Source organism: Pipistrellus kuhlii, unplaced genomic scaffold (genome assembly GCF_014108245.1).
Source record: "Pipistrellus kuhlii isolate mPipKuh1 unplaced genomic scaffold, mPipKuh1.p scaffold_m20_p_2, whole genome shotgun sequence".
NCBI lineage: Eukaryota > Metazoa > Chordata > Mammalia > Chiroptera > Vespertilionidae > Pipistrellus > Pipistrellus kuhlii.
The window spans coordinates 175,744,438-175,768,438 of NW_023425515.1; the positions used below are offsets into that span (position 1 = coordinate 175,744,438).

At 46.8% G+C, this 24,001-nt stretch overlaps 1 protein-coding gene across 3 annotated transcripts in view; it reads left to right on the forward strand.

The window, feature by feature from the left end:
* CSMD2 (CUB and Sushi multiple domains 2) overlaps nt 1–24,001 on the forward strand; it is a 540,305-nt gene that overhangs the window by 509,453 nt on the left and 6,851 nt on the right. For 2 of the 3 annotated variants that reach the window (XM_036446754.2, XM_045584884.1), the window contains 12 exons: nt 165–338; nt 3,670–3,852; nt 9,367–9,543; nt 10,692–10,871; nt 11,251–11,424; nt 13,857–14,030; nt 14,368–14,441; nt 14,762–14,873; nt 15,397–15,576; nt 20,675–20,740; nt 21,932–22,093; nt 23,609–23,721. In XM_036446754.2, the coding sequence (XP_036302647.1) occupies nt 165–338; nt 3,670–3,852; nt 9,367–9,543; nt 10,692–10,871; nt 11,251–11,424; nt 13,857–14,030; nt 14,368–14,441; nt 14,762–14,873; nt 15,397–15,576; nt 20,675–20,740; nt 21,932–22,093; nt 23,609–23,721 (1,769 nt within the window). The remainder of the gene's footprint in view (nt 1–164; nt 339–3,669; nt 3,853–9,366; nt 9,544–10,691; nt 10,872–11,250; nt 11,425–13,856; nt 14,031–14,367; nt 14,442–14,761; nt 14,874–15,396; nt 15,577–20,674; nt 20,741–21,931; nt 22,094–23,608; nt 23,722–24,001) is intronic. The other variant, XM_045584885.1, reaches the window with a different exon arrangement.

Consider the following 24,001-nt stretch of genomic DNA (forward strand, 5'->3'; position numbering starts at 1 on the left):
AGGCATTGCCTGCTGATGGCAGCTGGGTGTGCCAGCAGGGAGTTTGCTTCGATTGATACCCTGGGTTTCTCTTCCTCTCTGCCTGTCACTACCAAAAGCCTTGTGTGTGTCCTGTGATGACACTCTCTCTGTACAGTTGCTGACATGTTTGCTCTTCCCCACAGTGGTGTCCTGTGGCCATCCAGGCTCCCCACCTCATGCCCAGATGTCCGGGAACAACTATACCGTGGGGGCAGTCGTGCATTACAGTTGCACTGGCAAACGGACTCTGGTGGGAAACGCCACCCGCGTGTGTGGGCTAGATGGACACTGGACAGGCTCTCTGCCCCACTGCTCAGGTAGGGGACCTGCAGGAGGGAAAAGGGTCCAAGGGAACACTTGTCTAATGGGAGAGGGACAAACTACTCAAGTGTGAGTGTGACAGAAGAATGGGAGGAAAGTAGAGCTTTTGAGCCCTCATCTCATCCCTACCAAGCAGAGAGCACAGCTATGAGAGGTCCCAGCTGGACCTCATCCTGTGGTCTGAATCCAGCTTCATCCCTTCATCAGCTCTGGCCAATTCATACAGCCCAGAGATTGCAAACTAGGGAGGACATTGCTGTTCTTATAGTTTGAGAATTCTAAGATAATCCTGTGTCCCAAATTGTACTTCTAAAACATTGAACCAGATTTTAGGAGAAAATCTCAAAGCACTAGCCACTGTTTCAAAGGGCTATTGGCTGCCCAGGCCAATCCCAGACACACCATGACTCTATTCCCACCAGGACTTTGGCCCCTCACCTCTACAAGACTCATTAATCATCCAGTTCATGAGCTGGGCAGGACAAGTTATGAGCCTTGGGGACTCTTTAGCCTGGACGAGAAGATGCCAATTATCTGGGTTCCTCCCTAACTTCCCTCTGTTTTGACTTCTGGTGAAAGTGACTTGGGAGGATGGCCTGGGGAAGACAACAGCCAAGGATACTGAGGCTTCTTGAGTTGTCCACAGAGCAAGTTCCAGGAGGAAGAGGCATTCCAAAGAGGAAAGGCACACATTTCCAAAGTCTTCTCACTTCTCATGTTTAGAATCATCTTAGTAGAGGTTGGAAAATGACCTACTGCAAATATTACAGAAACAGTTCTTATCTAGAGTAGAAAACTAAGCTGGAAAACCTCTAAAACTTTTCAATCCTAAGATTTCCTAATTTTGTGACTTCCCAAGAACTGGTCCTGCATGTGGAAGAAGGGACTCTTCCTTGGCCACATCAAGGTTGATAGGGGAGACTTAGAAAAAAGCTGACACCTTGGGAGCATGAAATAGTAAAGTAAGAAACTTAAGCCCTAACCGGTTTGGCTCAGTGGATAGAGTGTCGGCCTGAAGGATCCCAGGTTCAATTCCGGTCAAGGGCACGTACCTTGGTTGCAGCACATCCCCAGTAGAGGGTGTGCAGGAGGCAGCTGGTCAATGTTTCTCTCCCATCGATGTTTCTAATTCTCTATCCTTCTCCCTTCCTTTCTGTAAAAAATCAAAATGTATTTTTTTAAGTAAAGAAACACACCTTCAGCAGACATGAACCCCACTCACTAGAAGTACTGCATTCAGCTATTTAGTCCTGATCCTGAATATTCTGAGGCACAGTTAGCAATCTAATTTCTCCTGAGTATCCATCAAGGATGACAGACACTTGGGAGACCAGAATCATGGGCAGAGCTTTCCTGGAGACCTCCAAGAACAGGACTAGACAGGATTCTATAAATGTTGAGGCTGAGGAATGAATGCCTTAAATTTAAAAAAAAAAAAAAAAAAAAAAAAAAAAAGGGAAAAAAAGATGAGCCCTAATCAGTTTGGCTCAGTGAATAGAGTAAGGGGTCCGGGTTTTGATTCTGGTCAAGGGCATGAACCTTGGTGTGGACCAATCCCTAGTGGAGGACGTGTAGAAGACAGCTGATGGATGTTTCCAACTCTAATCAATGTTTCTAATTCTCTATTCCTCTCCCTTCCTCTCTGAAAAATCAATAAAAATATTTCTTTAAAAAGAAAGAAAATTATTTTTTTTAAATAAGAGATGTGAAGAATAGGAAATTATGATGCAATGCAAGGTGTGCACCAGTGAGTAGAATATAATTCCTCCCTTCCTGAAACTTAGAGATGTCATCTTTTGTAATAGCATCTACTGCCAGGCCAAAGAAACACACATTCAAGAATTCCAGGGTCACATTTTTGGACCTCATTTTGTACAGTGTGCCCACATGATGTATAACAAAATGCCCTGAGTCCTTGAGACAAGTACCTAGGCCATCAAGGACATGCAGAGGCTTCCAGCATTGGAGACATACTTTGGGAAGTTCATTGCTCACCTCTTGCTGACAGGCCTCTTTAGTAAAAGAGTGAGCTGTTGCCATCTGTCCCCATGATACAGTATCTGTCCCAGACTCCTTATTTCATTGACGTGGGAGCTCCGAACACTGCAGTAGGAGCTTATCTGACAGGACTGGAAAACTCCACCCTCGGACCTATTGCAAAATAGTGCTGGCTACAGCAGAGGTCAGCTAGCCAGGACGGGAGTTAGAGTACTCACCATTAGGGCCGCCTTTCAGGGGACCCAGTTCTGCCTGTTCCATGGGCTACACCTTGGAAAACTTTAAAAGATAAGAAAGCCTGGTCCAATGTAATGGGCCCTCGTTTCTCAAATGTTTGACTTAAAGATTGAATGAATCCCCCTCCCTTGGTAGGAAGCAGAATGGGAAACATGGCATTCTCATAATTCCAGGATTGAGGAAAAGACAAAAATGGACCATAGTAGGTTATACATTATTGAAACACTGCTTTACTCCAACAAACTAAATGTGGTCACTCAGATGTTGCAATTGGATGCCCATACATGTGGGTTCGTGATGAGGTACATCCACATGAGTTGGAAACTTTATCTTCTCATGCAGAAAGAGTTGAGAGGTTCTAAGACATTTAATCCAGAGCTCATCTGTACTCTGTAATTTGGGAGTCGGGAATCCTCAGTTAAAGGATCAGGATTCAAGCTGTGCTGTTTAAAAGATGAGGCTATGGCAAGGAGCTTGAACTGTATCCTGTAGGCAATGGGAAGCCAGTGGGGCTATTTCAGCAGAAAAGAAACAAGATCAGATGAGGGGTGGTGGTGGTTCATTGTTACGATCTGAGGATAAATGGAAGATGCATGGGAGAGAATTGAAGAGGAAGGGACATTAGGTTGGAGGCTCTTACAATAGTTCAGGCAAGAGAATGCTGAGCATCTGAAACAAGATGGTGGCATTGGGAACGGGGAGGATACTCTGCAATCAGCAGCTATTGGTGGAAAAGAGGGAAAAGGGAGAAGGAGGAGATGCAGCCAGCTTGGCCCACTGGTATTCACACTGGTGCAGGCCAAGGAATGAAGGCATGATCCACCAAAGGTTCTTCCCTCTGCCTTATCTCTTCCTTGCTGGGTGGTCCCCAGGAATTTACCAGTGACTCAGACCTTTCTATTCTTTGACCCCTGAGTAGTAAGGCAGGAGCCTGTTCCGATAACTTGGAATAGACACAATCAGTTCTCACCCCCTCGTGCAGGAGGGCCCACTGCCTCATATAAACAGTGGCCCAACATTCTCCTCGCTCAGTCCTCCACTCCCTTCCTTCCATTCTAAAAACAACGGTACTTGTTTGGTTCTGCTCCTTAGGCACCAGCTTGGGGCTTTGTGGTGACCCTGGGATCCCAGCCCACGGCATACGTTTGGGGGAGAGCTTTGCCCCTGGGAGCCTGATGCGCTTCAGCTGTGAGGCTGGCCATGTGCTCCGGGGATCGTCAGAGCGAACCTGCCAGGCCAACGGCTCGTGGAGCGGCACACAGCCTGAGTGTGGAGGTAATGTATGTGACCATTCTCTTTTCCCCTTTGCCTGCCCTTGTTTGCCCACCCCAAGCACCTGCTCTCACTCACAGATGAAACCATGGCCCTGGGTGAACCCTTGGCCACCTGGAGAGTGGACATCAACAGATAGTTTGTGCATCCTCATTCATAATCTAAAGACAAACATATTTTCCACGCTCACCTAAGAAGGGAAGAAACCAGAATAAACTAAGTTTAGCCCATTTGTTCACTTATTTTCTATACTAGAGGCCCAGTGCACGAAATTTGTGCAGTCCGGGAGCCCTCAGGGGATGGCCAACTGATGGCTTAGGCCCACTCCTATGAGCCTGGCTTCTGGCTGAGCAACATTCCCCAGTGGGAGTGCACTGGCCACCAGGAGGAGGCTCCTGCATTGAGCGTCTGCCCCCTAATGGTCAGCGCACATCATAGCAACCAGTCACTCTGCAGTTCAGTTGATTTGCATATTAGCCTTTTATTATATAGGATAGTTTTATTCAACAACTATGTGTCAGATACTGCCATATGTGCTAGGGACACAAGGGTGACAGTGGCAGACACACATTGCTCTCTTGGAGCTAACAGTTGAAGGGAAAAGACATGTTAAACAAGCATAAAAAATGTCCAAAGAACTAGAAATCCAGTTTTTTAAAAAACATTTAAGAGTAATCTGAACTCTTAATGTTGTTCCCTGAAGTAGCCTGGGTGGGGGCAGTTATGTTTCTGTACACACTCCTAATCTGAAGGGACTCTTTCTTAAAACCTCTCCTCCCAGAGTCGATAACTTTTCGTAGCTGCTCCCTAGTCCCTCTGTCACTAAAATCCAGCCTGTGTAGCTCTTTCCTAGTCAGGAAGCAGTTTAACAGCTAAAAGGGAGGTGGACTGAGATGTTGGGAGAGAAAGGAAACAACAGGAAACCATCGTCTCGCCTGGGAGGCGTGGAAATGGAATAGGGAAATGCTAGTATGCAATTGCCAGGAAACACCAGGGACTCACTTAAGGTAGGAGGCCACTAATTTAAAGGGAGAGTAGTCAGCCAAAACTGGTTTGGCTCAGTGGTAGAGCGTCGGACTGGGGACTGAAAGGTCCCATGGTTCGATTCCCATCAAGGGCATGTACATTGGTTGCGGGCACATCCCTGGTAGGGGGTGTGCAAGAGGCAGCTGGTCGATGTTTCTCTCTCATCGACTTTTCTAGCTCTCTAGCTCTCTCCCTTCCTCCTCTCTGTAAAATATCAATAAAATATATTTTTTTAAAAAATAAATAAATAAATAAAAACAGCTTTAAAAAAAATAAAAATAAAGTGAGAGTAGTCAGCATTATCTGGGTTTTTGTTCAACCACATATTGCTACACAGGTAGAGGCACAGGGCAGGTGAAGCATTAGGTATAGGGTTGGGGTTTTATTGGGCAACTAAGACATCAGTGGAAAGTGGCGAGGGACGTGAGGGTATACACAAAGCAGTGATTATTATTGATCTTGGGATTTAAGCTGGGTAAACAGGAGGTGTGTTGTTTTTTTAATGAGAATAGGTAGCAGTAAGAAAAGTGGTAAATCAATAGATTATGAGTCCCAATAGGACCAAGAAATGACCACAGAATGAATCCCAGAGGCAGAGAGATGAAGAGATAAGAGGCAGGGTTAGAGAGCAGCTGTTTGAACTTGAGGTTGTAGAGTGGTCCAGCAGAGCACAGGGAGGTGTTCTGGCCCAAGGTCAGAGGATACCTGCCCAGGAAATGAGCCACATGGAGTCAGTGGCCTCCTACTTGTCTGTCCAAAGCCCCACCTTTTTTGGAGGGCAAAGTTAGCTTCTACGGGATTTTTTTAGACATAGTAAGAAAGGTTTGTGGTAGTCAGAAAGTCAAGGAGAGAATTTATTATATTCTCAAATATTCACTGTGACCCATGTCCCCTTTTGTGCCACTCAGACCCCAAGCTGGAGTTAGTCAACATGTCAGGAGTATTTGAGAAACAGAAAGTTAGTCGCTGGGAGTTTGGACCTGGAAGTGGATGCTGAAAGAGTGTACGTGTGTATGTAACATGCACACAGCTCTTTGTGACTTCCCTGACCGCTTCCACTTACCCTTCAAGGCTCTACTCAAATTCTTATTTCCAGCCCTAATAAAATGCTCTCTTCTGAGTGTTTTCTTTCCATCAAGTGTAATTCTTATTACATCACTAGAGGCCTGGTGTACAAATTTGTGCAAGGGTGGGGTCCAGCAGACCCACCCGGATCGGGGCCATCAGGCTGGGCTGGCAGGGGATAGGGATCGCAGGAGGTTGGCTGGCCAGCCCCACCCCCAATGGGGTGGGGGGGAGGGGCAATTGGGGCAGGGCTGGCCAGAGGGAGGGGCCACAGGCAGTTGGCCAGCCATCCCTGTCCCCTGTTCAAACTCCTGGTCAAACTCCTGGTCAAGGGGACAATTTACATATTAGGCTTTTATTATATAGGATATTTTGATTCATCTGTATATAGGTAGTTTCTTAAGATATCCTGGGCTCCACTAGGGCAAAAGACATAACTTGGTTATCACTGAATTCCTGGGACCAACGCCACACAAATACCTGTTAAATAAATTGATGTTAGAGCCCATCAGTTGTGCTAATTATATAGGAATCATTTTGTATATTTGACCTCAGGACCACATAAATGTTGTTCATACTTATAAAATAAAGTTAAATCAAAGTAATCTCTGAATATCAAAATCAAAACTAATGAATTTAACTATGTATCAAGTTGGTGACTTAATAACCCAGAGAATTACTTAAGCCGACTTGAAAAACAATGAAATCTTACTATACTATATATATCCTAAGAACAAAAAGAACTGCATGAAATCTTAAACTACTTTTAGCAACCATATTGTTAAGTAATAATATTAGTATTACTCTTCTGATACTATTACATACATAGTACCATAGTATCCTATCTAATAAAGGGGAAATATGCTAATTGGCCCTCACACTGTCGCAAAGATGGTGGCGCCCACAACCAATAAGGAGGGACTATGCTAATTGACTGTCCTGCCCTCAAAGGTGGTGGTGCCCACAGCCACAAGATGGCAGCGCCCAGTCCTTTTAGCCCTGCAAGGGTGGCAGGCCGCTCCATGCACCTGCCTCTGGAGTCCCCCAGCCCCCAGCCACCCAGGGCTGGCCCAATATATAGGCAAACCTCAGATGGTGGCTGCTTAACCAAGGCCCAAGGCGCAGGCAAGCCTCAGATGTCAGATAGCAGCTGCCCAGCTGCCTAGGTTGGCAGCTTCCCAGCTGCTCAGGGCTGGCCCAAAGCACAGGCCAGCCTTGGATGTTGGCTGCCCGGCCACCAAGGGTCACCCAAGGCTCAGATAACCAGGACTGGCTGAGGCTTGTACTGCTGGCAGTGGCAGCAGCAGAGGTGTGATGGGGGAGTCACCTTCCCTGATCACCGGGTCACCTCCCCACCCCTGAGGGCTACTGGAATGTGAGAGGGGGCAGGCCAGGCTGAGGGACCCCCTTCCAGTACATGAATTTTCATTTACCAGGCCTCTAGTATATAGATAAAACAAATTAAAATTATGTATTGTCATTAAGAACCAAAATTTCTAGCATATAACAGATATAATATAAAAATTTCAAAGTTAAGGAAAACTCTTAATCCTAAATGTGGATTGGTAATATCAGTATAAGCTCATAGTTTATTTTCAATCTGAGAAGTTATGTTTCCAGATATATCCATTCTAAAAATCTAGAACCAATGAGTGCCCTTAACATTGAGATTATGGCTTCTAAATCCAATCTTCATTTAATGCAACTAGAGCTCTTTGGAGAAATGGCAGATTCTAGAACGAAGGCAGGAAATAGAAAGGTGAACTTGGAACATCTTTTCACTCTAGCAAAGAATCTACCAAAGACAAGTGGAGTCATGAAAAGGCTCCCACTAGTCTAAGATGGGATATTTTGAGCATCAATAAGAATAATAGTGGAAATAGTGGAATTAGCATATTCCCTCTACTAAAGAGGGAATATGCTAATTGACCTTCACACCATAGCAAAGATGGTGGCACCCACAGTCATTAAGGAGGGAATATGCTAATTGACTGTCATGCCCTCAAAGATGGCGGCACCCACAACCACAAGATGACAGTGCCCAGTCCCCAGGGCTGGCTGAGGCTTGCGCTGCTGGCAGTGGCAGCAGTAGAGGTGTGATGGGGGGAGTCACCTTCCCCCAATCACTGGGTCCCCTTTTACCTCTTAGGGTCCCAGACTGTGAGAGGGGACAGATCAGGCTGAGGGACCCCCTTCTTCCAGTGCATGAATTTTCATGCACCGGGCCTCTAGTCCTATATAATAAAAAGTTAATATGCAAATCGACCAAACAGCAGAACGACCAGTCGCTATTACAAGATGCTCAACATAGGAGCTGCCCCCTGGTGGTCAGTGTGCTTCCACAGCAGGAGCACTGCTCAGCCAGAAGCCCAGCTCATGTCTGGCGAGATCAGTGATGTTGGTGGTGGGAGCCTCTCCCATCTCCGCAGCGGTGCTAAGGATGTCCAATTGTGGGCTTAGGCCTGCTGAGAGCTCCCGGACTGCGAGAGGACATAGGCCAGGCTGAGGGGACACCCACCCCCCAGTGCACAAATTTCATGCACCGAGCCTCTCTAGTAGTAAATAAGCTTAAATCCATGAGTTCCAGTGACTGTTGGTCATCTTTGAAGCTTGCTAAAGAACCAACTTCTTGTTCTGATGTCTGATTAAAAGAATAATCAAGCATTATCCAGCCTTCCTGTATGACTTGCATTTCAGGGTAAGCAAATATTTGGTGACGGGCATGTTCTTTATTAAAGTAGTCTAGCAGATGCAGAAAGAATTATAGAATTAGAATATCACCCTTTTCTATTCCCTAATAGCAAATCTAGCCTAGCAAGAGTTGATTGCTCTTAAAACCATTGAGAGAGAAACTAATGAGAATTGTATCATGCCAGAACCCATTGATCAGCCTCAAAGTCAGGAATAAAGAAACAATCAGACATTCTGTGCCTCCTGAGGGAATGCAAGGGAAAAGGCACAAAACCCCCATGAAGTGCCCTGGTTTCTGTAACAGATAAATCACAGGACAGGGAACAGCCATCTCTGGATTCCAAGGGTCTTAAAGACACACCAACCAAATAGCCATAGGTGGGCCTTGTTTGGATCGTAATGCAAACAAATCAACTGTTAAAAAAAGAGAAGGGTGAGGGAGACGGGGGGGGGGGGGGGAAGGGAGGGAGAGAGAGAGAATTAAGAAAAATTAAGCACAGATTAAATATTGTGAGGTACTAAGGAATCGTTTAAATTTTTACATGTGATAATAAAACAGACATAGTCCTTTTGTCTTAGAAATCATACAGGTCTCTCCTTCCCTTCCGAAGGCGAGGTGATCGGACGTGGCAGCAGCGTAAGAGGTACTTCCATCCGCAGGCTCCTTAGGTAGCACAGGGTTCCCACTCGGGGCCGCCCTGTTCTGGGGAATGATGCCTTCTTTTGGCTTCCTAGTGATCTCCTGTGGCAACCCCGGGACTCCAAGCAACGCCCGCGTCATGTTCAGCGACGGCCTGGTTTTCTCCAGCTCCATCGTCTATGAGTGCCGGGAGGGTTACTACGCCACAGGCCTGCTCAGCCGGCACTGCTCGGTCAATGGCACCTGGACAGGCAGTGACCCAGAGTGCACAGGTGAGAACCCAGGCCCGGGGGCCCCATGGCAAACGGTGGCCGGGAGCAGGGGGTTCCTCCGTGGGAAACGGGGGAGGCTTTCTGGAGTGATGGGACTTGCCCCTGGATGAGATTCATGCACGTAATATCTGTTTGTTTAGGACACACTGGCATTGGTTTCAGGCCACTGAGCTAAGTGCTTTATTTTATAGGCAATGCCATTGGATGCTCAACCCATCCATCCCCCTGAAGAAGCTATTTAGCCCCCCTTTATGTGAGATGACTGAGGCTCAGAGGTTGTGATACACCAATTTGCTGTTTCTCAGGCTCTGGCCAGATCCTTGGGCTTTCTTTTTCTCCTATAGGGCAAACCCCCAGTGCCCAGCCTGAGTTCTTTCCACTTTAACACTGCCACCACCCCCATCATTGTTGGTTCCTCTCTCCCTTGCACCCATCCCCACCCTGGCCTGGCTCTCAAGCCTCATGTAACCCTCCTAGTCCCCTTTCTTGCTTCTCTCAAGGGAAGCCCCAAGCCCTTTTCCCTGGAAAGTGAGTCCCTCTGGGGCCCAGATGGAGGGAAGTGATAAGATAAGGAATCTGACAACTGACAACGTTCTCCCTTTCCAAGTCCTAGTCTTTGGTGTCAGGCTCTAGCTGATATGTCAAGTTCACTTTTGTTCCACAGCCAGCGCTCCCCAACAGCCTCACTTGACACCATAGCATAGTTACAACCATTGCATAGGTCCTCGGACCCTGATTCTCAGCCCCTGGGCCTACAGAGGCCTCCTCACAGAAAACCAGGGGGTAAGATACACCTGCTGGCAGACAAATTGTCTGTGGGGTTCACTGACACATCTTAGGCTCTTCAATATGGAGACCTCCCTGAGCCCTCAGGGTACTTTCTCTTGAAGGGGTGAGCTTTGAAAAAAAAAGGATGGTCATCATAGCCCAAGTTTCTGGGGTGCATAGGATATTGTGGCAAGGAGAGTGGGGTGCAGGAGGACTCCTGCAGGGAGACTGGGCAGTGCCCTCTTAGGAACCTGGGAGGGGCCGGTATTTCTTATCTGACAAGTTTCCTTCCTGAAAGTGTGTAGGGTGTGACTGGGTGGTGTTGGGATGCTAGGGACCAGGGCTGGGTGGACAATGCTGTATCTGTCTCCCTGTCCTAGTCATAAAGTGTGGTGACCCTGGGGTTCCGGCCAATGGCCTCCGGCTGGGCAGTGACTTCAGGTACAACAAAACTGTGACGTACCAGTGCGTCCCCGGCTACATGATGGAGTCCCACAGGGTGTCTGTGCTGAGCTGCACCAAGGACCGGACGTGGAATGGCACCAAGCCAGTCTGCAAAGGTGCGTCCGAGGGCTGCAGGCGTGGGCTGAGTGCCAAAGAAGATACACTCAAGTGAGACGTGGGCTTTGGGCATCTAGAAGGGAGGGTGGCGAGGCAGAGCCTTGAGATCTTACCCAGGGGCCTGTAGGGTGAGGACCGGCCCCTCAACATCTGCAAGAAGGGAGACAGAGGTACCATGGCAAGGCTTGGGCTTTGAGAGGAGTGGGTTGTGAGGTGCCAAAGGAGCAGAGCTCCCTAAGTATGAGAGGCCATTCCTGACTCCTCCTGCTCAGCCCAAACACCTGCCAGGTGCAGGAGGGCCAGTGACACCCGTGGTGGTGACGGGCCTGGTTTCACTGGGGCGGCACCAGAACTCAGCCTGCTGTGGTCTCCCCGCAGCCATCATGTGCAAGCCGCCTCAGCTCATCCCCAACGGGAAAGTGGTGGGGTCCGACTTCATGTGGGGCTCCAGCGTGACGTATGCCTGCCTGGAGGGGTACCAGCTCTCCCTGCCCGCGGTGCTCACCTGCGAGGGAAACGGATCCTGGACGGGAGAGCTGCCTCAGTGTTTCCGTAAGTTGCTCATAGGGCTCTCTAGCGCCTCCTGTCTGCCGCTCCTTCCCCTTCCCTCAGAGCTCTGCTGCTAGAAGTTCTAGACCAGATACCCCACCCCAGACCAGGGAGGACCTTTGTCAGACATGATTAAAGAAAGAAGGAAGTTTAAAGGGAAAAAATTGAAAATACAATACATTGAGCCCTGCTACAGACGTTGTGTGGTCACAGTGGTAAGAAATTAAGCCATAGATGAGAGGACGGTTTTTAACCCAAAGGTTGTTAACTGGCTCAGTCAGTACCCAGCGATGGGGGGCCAGTGCAGGAAACATGCCTGTCTTCATGGGAGATGCCTGCACAGAGGGCTCCTGGGAACTCCTGATTTCCTGATGACAGTTTATTTCTACCCACCTGGCCCCGTCGTGACCCGGAGCGCCCCAAGTCCCCCTCAGGCCTCATTTCTTACCGAGCCCCGGGGAAGCAGGGTCCAGGTCACTTATTCTTGTCAGAGCCCGAGAATTGGTTCTGGGTATTTTTCTCAGTGCCTGTGCCTTGCACAAACAATAGGACCTATTTTTCCTGTCCACTGGGCATTGGTCTAAGGCTGCAAAAACCAGTCAACATACTCATGACACTGTTTGGGTGCCCCTGACAGTTTGCTCCCATTTGAGAAATGTCAGCAGAGGCGAGGGCCAGCAGCTCAGATGTGGACCCAGAAAAGGCAGCACTCGGTGCGTGGTTAACCTTCGTGTACCGTCAGGGCGACATTGGGAACGGAACCCAGCGAGTCTCCGGGCAGAGTCTGGACTAGAAACAGTGCTTTTCTTCTCGAGAAATAGCTACATTGCTTCTTAGCAATGCAATACAGTTATTGTTTTTAAAAAAAAAAAAAAAAAGTGTGATATCTGAGAAGACAAAGAAGAGCTTAACAGTCACCTGAACTCTCAATTCCCAAAGGCAGCCACGGCAGTGTCTCCATGCCTGTCAATCTGCATGTTTGCATGTATATAGCATATGGGTATGATTTTCTATAAATGGTATTGAATCATGCTGTGCATACTAGCTCATGACTGGTATGCATTGATAGGCCAACAACACCTTTCTCTATCAATAGATACCGACCTACACATCATTATTTTTAATGGTTTAAAGAATTTCCTTGTTGTAGATGCCACAACTTGTCTAATCTCCTTCTGGTGACAAATTTGGGTTTTTCCAGTTTAATCCTGTTAGGAACAGTTCTGTAAGAAATAGCCCTGAAAATAGCATTCTTTACCCTCATGATAAAGTCCTAGGAGTGAGCTGGGTCAGCACACATGCACTCTCTATGTTAGAACACATGATGCCAAACTGTCTTCTGGAAAGAGTGTCCCAATTTGCACACCCTCCAGCAATTTATGAAAACAGTTCTTGACTTCTTCCCTCATTAACAATGGATTTTTCCCTTTTTTTTATATATTTACCAGGCTGAGGAGTTTAAAAAGTTACCTCCTTATTTTACTTGGTACCACATTGCTTATTAACAAGACCGAGTTTCTCTTTCTTTGTCATCCATTAGCATTTATCTTTTGCATTGCCTTTTTCTAGCCACAGTGACTTCTGATCATCTTGGCCTTTGACTGACTTCAGATTGGTCAGGTCTAGACTCCCAGTTTCCATGGCACAGACTTCTGATTTATTTGCACATTATCATGAATCTCATGACTCTGTGTACACACACACACACACACACACACACACACACACATCATAGCCTAAAGAATGTTTTTCATGCCTGAAGGGATGTCTTGGGAACCTACGGTAGTCAGATGTTAATGATACTCTGAAGATCTGAATGAATAAGCACACTCCATGCACTACCCATCCCAGTGTAAATGCACACATGCCCTTTGGAACAACAGTTGTCCACACTATACATTGAGAGCCATGAACACACTCAAACCTTTAAAGATAAAGTCCACTCCTAGAGAATCTCCTCCAAGAAAATAATACAGGTAAAAGGAAGGCCAGGGGTAACTTTATAATAATAGAAAGGGTATGACAAACCATAATTATGATACAACCTCTCATTGTGGAACTGTGTAGCCAATAAATGACAAGTGTGCATAAACCTGGGAGGTGTTCACAGAATATTAGGTGAATAAAGCAAGGCTAACAACCTTTGGAAGTTAGGTTTGCAGCCATACACAGATTTACCTACAAGTAAACAGACCAGAAGGGGGTGAGCATGAAAATGGGGGGTCGCAGGGGGAGAACAATGGGGAGTGGCAGGGAGTTTATTTTTTCTCGATGTTCTAAGCATCCTGTAGTATTTCTCCGTTACTTGGATGGTTACGGATAAGCACTTTGAATGTGGGAAGGAGAGGAAACAGCAGCAGCGAGGGTGGAGACCCTGGGGTCGCACACTGGGTTCCAGGAAGCAACTTGGACCTGTTTCTCCCTTGTGCTACCAGCCGTGTTCTGCGGAGATCCTGGGGTCCCAGCCCGGGGGCGGAGAGAGGACCGCGGCTTCTCCTACCGGTCGTCCGTCTCCTTCTCCTGCCAGCCCCCTCTGGTGCTGGTGGGCTCGCCACGGAGGTTCTGCCAGTCAGACGGGACGTGGAGCGGCACCCAGCCCAGCTGCATAGGTGAGAGGGGGGTGGGGCCCTGTCCCAGCTGCGGGCATCCCTCTTTGGGGCCCAAGGTGCTGGCTTTCCTTCCCTGTGCTCGGGGTCTCACCTGCAAAAGGGGCACGTCCTCCTCCGAGCTTCTTGGAGCAGATGTGAGACGGGCAGAGTTAATGTGCCACGGGGCATGGTGGTGCCCACCAGGGGTCCGGCTCTGGTGGTGTCATCGAGAGGCAGGGATATCGGGACATGGCTCCGTGTTCTTCTCTCGCCTGTTTCTCAGCGTGGGCCGAGGCAGGGAAAGCTCCCGTGACCGTGACCGTGACCGTGTGGTCTGTTTCTTTGTTTTGCGATCCAGATCCAACGCTGACCACGTGCGCGGACCCCGGCATGCCGCAGTTTGGGATACAGAACAGTTCCCAGGGCTACCAGGTAATGGTGTTGGCCAAGATCGGGCCTCAGGCCTCCTGCCCCTTCCTGTCACTGTCGGCCTCGGAGCGCCTGGGGAACTTGCGTGGAACAGCACTAGTGGGGGCGAGAGCATTGATGAGGGTGTTCGGCGAGTCCATGTAGAAGAGGAATAATATAAGGACAGATAAAAGACAGATAAGATTTAGCCCAGCAAAGAAGTGGGAGAGGGGGCTGCGGGCAGCAAGAATAGGAGTTGGGTGGTGGGGAAGTGCGTGACGGAGTGACGGGTATGAAGTGTGGCTGCGTGGGAGGTGACCGCGGGACCTTCGTCCTCGCCGCAGGTGGGAAGCACAGTGCTCTTCCGCTGTCAGAAAGGTTACCTGCTCCAGGGCTCCACCACCAGGACCTGCCTCCCCAACCTGACCTGGAGCGGAAGCCCGCCCGACTGTGTCCGTGAGTGCACACGCCCGCCTCCCAACACAGCCCGCCTTGGGGACACAGTCCCCCCCCCCCCCCCAGCTGGGCAGCCAGGGCGCTGGGTGCTCTGAGTGACAGGGCGCACCAAGGTTGGTCTCTTTGTCACTGTCACGCCTCGGAGACTCACAGAAAACATTTCACACAAAAGCCTTCCTGATCTTGAAGGCAAGCCTAGGCCTTAGCAAAATAAAAAGAACCTTCTGGACAGCAAAAACTAGTAACCACCACAGCCAGCCCTCGAGATGGAAGATTCAAGGCTTTTGGCCTTAGTTAGTCTTCTTCCCTCGGGGTAAGTGCTGCAGGCTGCGGCTCCCTGCGGCTGATAAGCCAGCATCTCCCTGGTGTCCACCATGTCCAGGCCTACAGACCCAGGGCTGGGAGGTGGGGGGACATGAGAGGGGCCTGCAGGGGACAGGCGTGGGGGGGAGTGTCCCTTCTGGGAACGGTAATGGTTGAAGGCCCTACGCTCCCAGCTCCAACAGTGTCCCCTCTCATCCAGCTCACCACTGCAAGCAGCCAGAGACGCCGACCCATGCCAACGTCGGGGCCCTGGACTTGCCTTCCATGGGCTACACACTCATCTACACCTGCCAGGAGGGCTTCTCCCTCAAGGGCGGCTCTGAGCACCGCACCTGCAAAGCAGATGGCAGCTGGACGGGCAAACCTCCCATCTGCCTGGGTGAGTGTGCCCACCGCCAGGGTGGGGGGCGGAAGGCAGCTGAGCCTGAGTGAAAGGAGGGCAAAGAGAAGGAGGAAGGAGGATTTCCAGGAGCTAGGCTCTGCCTTTGACTTTCTGAGGCGCTGAGTCCCTAGGAGCTGAAACCAGGGCAGCCTAGAGAGGTACACAGTGAATCCTTCTGCCTGTGCTTAAATACTAGTCCACTTCCAGGATTACTAGTGTAGTTAGTCACCAGACAGAGACAATCTCTTCATTTCACCAAACTAGAATACGGCATTATGCATAACCTTCATAAAACAGCACCCATCCGTGGATCCCTCAGAGTTACCAAGAGGTCACAGACCTCCCTCCCCCTGAATTTATTCATTCTCTATTCATTGAGCATTATCCCTGTGTATAACTGCTAAGAATTTGGGGGTGAAAGACAGAAACCCTGCCCTATGGGAGCTCACATTTAGCCACATCAGAGATAACAGTACCCTCAGGAACATAGAGATGGGCTGAATATGGGATGCGGTGGATGGTCACTAATTCAGTCTAAGAGGGGGAGGGTGAAGTCAGAGAAGGCTTCCTGGAGAAGGTGGTCTGGGAGTCCAGGAAGGATGCCCGGGTGGTGTGGCTCAAAGGTTAAGTATCAGTCTATGAGCCAGGAGATCACAGTTTGATTCCTGGTCAGAGCACATGCCCAGTTTGTGGGCTCAGTCCCCATTAAGAGGCATGCAGGAGGCAGCCAATCAATGATTCTCTCTTATCATTGCTGTTTCTCTTTCTCCCTCTCCTTTCCTCTTTGAAACCAATAAAAATAATTTTTTTAAAGAGTCCAGCAAGAGTAACAGTCACTTGGGTGCTGGAATGGCATGAAACTTCCTTACAGGTGATGGACTTGCCATATGGCAGGCATTATACTAAGTACTTTGGGTGTACTACCTTATTTATTCTTCTCAGTCACCCTCTGAGGCAGGTTCTGTTTATATCCCCATTTAATATATGGAGAAACCGAGGCACCGAGAGGCTAAGTAACATGGCTGAGGCCACCAGCTGGTAAAGGGAAAGAGCTGAGGTTCAAACCCTGAAGGTCTGAGTTCAGCATCTGAGCTCTAAGTACTCAGTTGTCTTGCCTCTCAGAGAGAGAGGACTCAAGGTCAGAGCCTTTATCAGAGCCAGCATTACATAACCACCTTGTATTTTCACCATATTAATAGCTGTGAATTTCCTTTATTTATGGAAAGTAATATTTTTTCACATATGATATTAATACAAGATTTCATTTTTAGAGTACAATTATTTAAGCTTTTCATGTGGTAAAATATTCATACTATAAAAGTTACCATTTTAACTACTATTAAGTGTACAATTCAGTGGCATTAAGTACATTTGCAATATTGTACAACCATCACCACTATCCATTCCAGAATTTTTCATCATCCCAAACAGAACTCCATTAAACATAATTTTTCATTTCCTTGAAGCCCCTAATAACCTCTGTGACACTTTCTAGCTCTACGAACTTGCCTGTTCTGGGTGCCTCCTGTTAGTGGAATCATCTAATAGCTGTTGTTTTGTGTCTGTATTATCTAACTTAGCATAATGTTTTCCAGGATTATCCATGATATAGCATGTGTCAGAATGCCATTGCTTTTTATGCCTGAGTAATAATTCTTCAATGAATATTCCTTCCATGGATAGACCACATTTTGTTTTTTATCTACTTATTCACTAATGGACACTTGGGTTGTTTTCACTTTTTGGCTATTATACTATGAACATAAAAGTATATCTTTTAGCCAAAATCGGTTTGGCTCAGTGGTAAAGCGTCAGTCTTCGGACTGAAGGGTCCCAGGTTCGATTCCGGTCAAGGGCATGTATTGTACATTGGTTGCGGGCACATCCCTGGTAGGGGGTGTACAGGAGGCAGCTGGTCGATGTTTCTCTCTCATTGACGTTTCTAGCTCTCTATCTCTCTCCCTTCCTCTCTGTAAAAAATCAATAAAATATATATAGTTTTTAAAAGTATATCTTTTATATGGACATACATTTTTCATTCTCTTGGGTGTTTGGGAGTAAAATGACAAGTCTACGTTGAACATTTTGAGAATCTATCAAATGGCTCTGCAAAGTGCCTGTGCCATTTTCTGTTTCCACCAGCAATGTGCCAAGGTTCCAATTTCTCTTTCCTTGCCAACACGTTACTGCCCATTTTTTTTATAACCATCCAAAGTGGGTGTAATGTTGTCTCTCACTGTGGTTTTGATTTACAGTTCCCTAATGGCTAAAGATATAAGCATCATTTCACGTGTTTATTGGCCATTTGTATAGCTTATTTGAGAAATGTCTAATCAAATCCTTTGTCCATTTTTTAATTGGGCTATTTGTCTTTTTATTATTGAGTTGTAAGAGGGGTTTTTTTAATCCCTTTGATTTCTTTTCTCCCAGATTTATTGAGGTATAATTGACAAATAAAAATGTAATATATTTGAAGTTTACAGCATGATAGTTTGATATATGTATACATTGTGAAAGGATTTCTACCATCAATTTAGCACATCACTTCACTCTTCGGTTGTTTTTTATAAGTTTGAATCTCTTAGCAAATTTTAATTATACGGTGTAGAATTATCATCAACCATCATTACATGTTATACATTACATCCTCACGCCTTATTCATCTTATAATTGAAAGTTCAAACCTTTTTGCTAACCTCTCCCTATATCACCCTGCCCCCCAATCCCTAGCAACCACCCTTTGTTTCTATGAGTTTGACTTTTTTTAGATTCCACATGTAAGTTGTACCATATAGTATTTGTTTGTCTTTCTCTCTCTTATTTCACTTAGCATAGAGTCTTCCAGATTCTCCCATGCTGTTGCAAATGTCAGGATTTCCTTCTTTTTTAAGGCTGAATAATATTCCATTGTCCAAATACATACACCACATTTTCTCTCTCCACCCGTCCATGGGCAGACACTTAGGTTGTTTCCATACCTGGGCTATTGTGAATGACGCTGCAGTGAACGGGAGTACAGCTATCCCTTCAAGGATTTCATTTCCTTCAAATATAAATCCAGAGATGGGATTGCTGGATCACAAGTTAGTTCTAGTTTTAATTTCTTGAGGAACCTCCATTCTGTTTTCCATAGTGGCTCTATCAGTCTACATTCCCACCAACAGTGCACAAGGGCCCCCTTTTCTTCATATCCTCACCAGCATTTGTTAGCTCATCTTTTGGATAATAAACATCCTAACAGATGTGAGGTTATAGGTCACTGTGGTTTTGACCTACGTTACCTCAATAATGAGTGATGTTGAGGACCTTTTCATGTACCTGTTGGCCATTTGTGTGTCTTCTTTCTAAAAGTGTCTATTTGGATCCTTTGTTCATTTTTTAATTGGCTTTTTGTAAAGGTTTTTATATTGAGTTGTATGAATTGCTTGTATCATTTGTATGTTCACCCCTTGTTGGATATATGATTTCCCATTCCATAGGTTGTCTTTTCATTTTGTTAATGGTTTCCTTGACTGTGTGGAGACTTCTTAGTTTATGTAGTTCCACTTGTTTATTTTACTTTTGTTACCTTTGCTTTTGGTGTCAAATCCAAAAAACCAGTACCAAGACCAATGTCAAGAAGCTTACCCCTGTTTGCTTCTCGGAGTTTTATGGTTGCAGGTTTCACCTTCAAGCCTAACTCGTTTTTATTTGCTGTTTGTGTGTGGTGTGAGGTAGGGGTGCAGTTTTACTCTTTGATTGTGTTTCCCAACACGATTAACTAGGGACAGTGCTTTTTTCCATTGCATATTTTTGGCCCTTTGATTGAAAAATAATTACCTGGGTTTATTTCTGGGCTTTGGATTCTGTTCTAGTGGTCTATTTGTCTGTTTTTATGCCAATACCATACTGTTTTGATTATTATAGCTTTGTGATATAGTTTGGAACCAGAAATTATGGTTCCTTCAGCTTTGTTTTTTCCCCAGATTGCTTTGGCTATTTGGGGTCTTTTGTGGTTCCACACAAATTTTAGAATTGTTCTATCCCTGTGAATATTGAGTCACTGTGGGAAATTGCTCTGCAGCTTTCTGTGTACCTAAACAGAAGCTGGCCTCCAGAATTGGAAAGGGTGTGCTATAAAACCCTGAGGCCTCCCTAAGGAGACAGTAGGGAAAGTCTGTCCTTACTTAGTGACAAGGCAGAGTTTTCTCTGAAAAATAAGGAAAGACATTAACATTTACTCACCATGACTTCATGTTCACAACCTCATTTGTCCAGCATACAGCTGTGAGGTGTGTGTTAGCAGGAGGAGATGAAGACTCTGAGGGGTGAAATGACTAGTCAGTCACACACTCATTAAGTAGCACTGCTGGAATCTGGACCTCGCTGTGTCTCAGGCTCTCAGCTCATGCCTTGCCTGTGCTGGGAGGGCTTCTGGGTCTTCATATCACCGCTCCAAAGGAGGAAGACGCTCCACCAAAACCCCATCGGGGCTAGGAAGTTTACTTTTAGTCAGTGGAAGGACCTCCTTCATGCTGGGCATCTGGGAGGAAAGCAGAGTCCAGCTCAGGGTTTCTCGGCCCCAGGTCCTCAGTGGGTCGCTTGGAGGGCCTGTGCAGTAGGGTGGGAGATAGACATCTTTACCTCTCACCAGAGTGTAGCATTTCCCTTCATTTAGAATAGTAGGCAAAGTTCATAGTCATGTTAGCAATACTAATGGCATTGTCACCAGTAGGAATTGCGGGTTTTCATAGATTACAGTTGTTACTCGCATCATGAAATACTGTTTATGTTCCAGACTACTCCAAGATGATGATAATTACTAGACTCGCTGGTAGGTCCTGTTATTTAATACAGTAATAAGGAATTACATATAATTATATCCTAATTCCTTGTTTAATGTGACTGCAATTGATGTGATGGAAAATGTGTAACTCTTTACATTTCATCATCTGAGAGGCATCACCCTCAAAGCAGCCTCGCTTCTAGTCTAGGAGGATAAGTCCAAAGCAAGATCTCAAAGAAGCCAGTGACCTGATGCCCGCAAGGCGGCCACTATTTTCCAACAGAATGTAGACCAGAGGTTGATCCTGTCTCCTCCGTTCTCTTTCCCCAGCAGAGGTCCGGCCCAGCGGGAGACCCATCAACACTGCCCGGGAGCCGCCGCTCACCCAGGCCTCAGGTGTGTACGGGCCAGATCTCAAGACACCCGTCGGTTCCTTCACCCCGTTACCCAGAAACGCACACATGAGTCTCTGGGGACCCAGTGGGAACTATCTGTGGAGCCAACCTGATTTCCCCTCCCGCCTCCCAACCAGGCAGCCTTCAGGAGGATGTGAGCCTAAAGGGAGCAAAGCCTCTTCCAGAAGAAGGATCCAAGGTTTTCCAAAAACTTGTCCAGAGCTTCGAGCTCTGGAGCTGTTGATAACCACACCCCCTCCCAGCACAGCACCAGCCAGTAGACTCAGACCCAGGTCCTGCCCGGGAGCTTCCTGGGAGGGACTACATTTTTTAACACACGTGTCAGTTCTCTCCAAGTGTGATGACCAGAACTGGACACGGAGCTACAGGCCTGCTGCCTGACCAGTGCTGTTATTATATACCACCACATGCTTTTCGGAACTCTTTGCAGTGATATTAGTATGTGCATTTTACAGGAAACAAGGCTCAATCCAAATTCCATTTTGGGCACTGACCATCTGTGAATGGGCTTCACTTCTTGAGCTTCAGTGTATCTTTTGGTAAAATAGGGATTATAGCAAGTGCCTTAGAGGATTATTATAGGATAAATAACAGTTTAATAGCTATGGTTCATTGGGTGCTTTTATGCGCCTGACGTCCTGTGATGTGCAATTTGCAACATTAGATCACTTGACCCTCCAATAACTCTGGTGAGACAGGTGGGGTGGCCCCCGTTTCCAGAACTGCACATGAGGGAGTTGAGGCCCTTGCACTTGACCAAACAACAGGTCATTTACAGCCAAGATGAGAATCCAGACCTGTCTGCCTCCATTAGCCCAAATCCTGTCTGCCACACGATACTGACATAATGGTTTTCTCTCTCTTCTCTTTTTCCTTTCTCCATCTTCTCAGCCTCCTCCCTTCTCTTCTCTTTTCTCCTTTCTCCTTCTCTCTCTTTGTTCTAGTTTCCTCACTCCCTTTCTTGTTTTCTCCTTTTTCCTTATCCACCTTCTCTCCCTTGCCCTCCATTCATTCACCCTGAGAGCCAAGAGGATCGAAGGTCAGAGCACTCCACCACCCTCCCTGGGGTTAGAGATTGGGAAAACAGTCTCATAACTGAACTAGGACCAGTCATCAGGTGGCCTCAGCACACATCAAAGCCCCTCTCATGTCTGTTTCTCCATTCCTCTAGTTCCTGGGGATGTTTTTGCCAAGAATTCCCTCTGGAAGGGGGCCTATGAGTACCAGGGGAAGAAGCAGCCGGCCATGCTCAGGGTGACTGGCTTCCAGGTTGTCAGCAGCAAGGTCAATGCCACCATGATTGACCACAGCGGCGTGGAGTTGCACTTGTCTGGTGAGAAGCAATCCCTCCCCTCGGCCCCCAGCCCTCTGCACAAGCCCTGGTTGCTAAGGGCAGGCGGGCACATGCCCTTTGCAGGGATGAATCTGCTGTCATTACATTGTACTGTCCTGGGAGGCTCAGACCTGTCTGGTGGGCAGGGGGAAGAGGAAGTGTCTGTTCATCTTTGTCTACATGACAAAAACCCCAGGGACTAAAGGTGACAAATATCAATAACCTGAACATGCGAAGGTCCCTGAGAAATAAAGAGAAAAGAGACTCTTATCCCTAAAACTTTGCCAGAAGCGGGGACTGAAAAACCCAGGAGCCACGGTATAGGCAGTCAGTAAACAAGAGAAAAGTATTTTTCATCACTAATCAAAAAAAATCAGAGCAAACACAAAATATCACATTCTACTCTTCCCACTGAGGTTGTTTCAAGTGATAAACTTTGGTGCTGGTCAGGGTCCAGTAAAGGCACCGACACAGAGCTGGTCCAACTGGGAAATAGTGCAGATCTAGGAAACAGCGGCATTTATATCAAGAGCCTTGAAAAGGAAGGGACCCATTAATTAAGAATCTTTATCATAAGAAATAAACATGGATGGAGTCAAACACTCCATAAAGGATGTTTATATTACAGGGTTATTCGTAGTACACAAATGGAAATATTTTTAAAAGGGTGGGGGATATGCTAATTATAGCCTATCTACTGGATAAAAGATTAGTCAATTTTGGAAGAAATACATCCAGGATAATGCTTTTAAAATGAGACTCCAGTTTTTTAAAGAAAATAATCATATTTATAAAAAAGAAAATTGGAAGTAATTAAACCAAAATGTTGACAGTGGCTGTTTCTTAATAATGAGATTAAGAGTGATGTTTATTTCTTCATGTATCTCTGCATTTCCTAAAATTTCCCCAATTTTCAGCCCTTCTATAAATAGAACAGCTAAATGTGTAGAAAAAACTGTTGAATAGATGGATAGATAAATAAATGCATGAGTAAAGGAATGCACACATTAATACATAATCCCATGTACTCTCACATCTATTCATGCACACACACACACACACACACACACACACACACACACAAACACAAACATAAGCGAACAGTCACATTCACTCTTTAGCTCTAAGAGAGTCCTAAACACTTTCATATACTCCCGGATACATCACTCATGCATTCCTACATGCACTGAATTGTAGGCACACGAGCGCATTAACTGATACATTCACATATACAAAACCATGTTCACTCTATTCTCACACATGCATGTATAAGCAGGGTCCCAGCCACAGGCCAGTAATCCATTGTTTGATAACACCCATGCACATTCTCACCTCCTACATAAACTCCCCAGCAGCACCATACTTTCCTACTTACAGTTAATAATCCACGGAGAGTTTAGATCAACATTTGCACATGAGATCCCACTCGGACGCTCACACTTGCAAACGCACAAACTTGGGTTTTGGCATTTCTCCGGATCTTTCAAGTGCACCCTCTGAACTTGCTTTTCCCAGGCATTTACAAGAAAGAAGACTTCCATCTCCGACTGCAGGTTTACCAGATCACAGGGCCTGCGGAGATCTTTGTGAACAAGTTCAAAGATGATCACTGGGCTCTAGATGGGCATGTAAGTTGAGCAGATCTCCCTCAGTCCTTAGACTCCCGGGGCCCTTGGCCAGTCCATCCCCAGGCACTGCCAGGGAAGAGGAGGTGAGGAGAGGGTGGAAACTCTTGCATCCACATGGAAACCTGGGAGAAGCTTTTCCGTAGGGCCAGGACAGGGAGCAAGGGAGACCTCATTGGCTAGTGAAATGGGGAAAAGCAAAGATAAAAAGGGCCAGGAGGCCGGGAGTCCAGAGGGTCAGCGAGACGGAGTAGATTCTGGTGCTAGATCCAAAAGCAAGGAA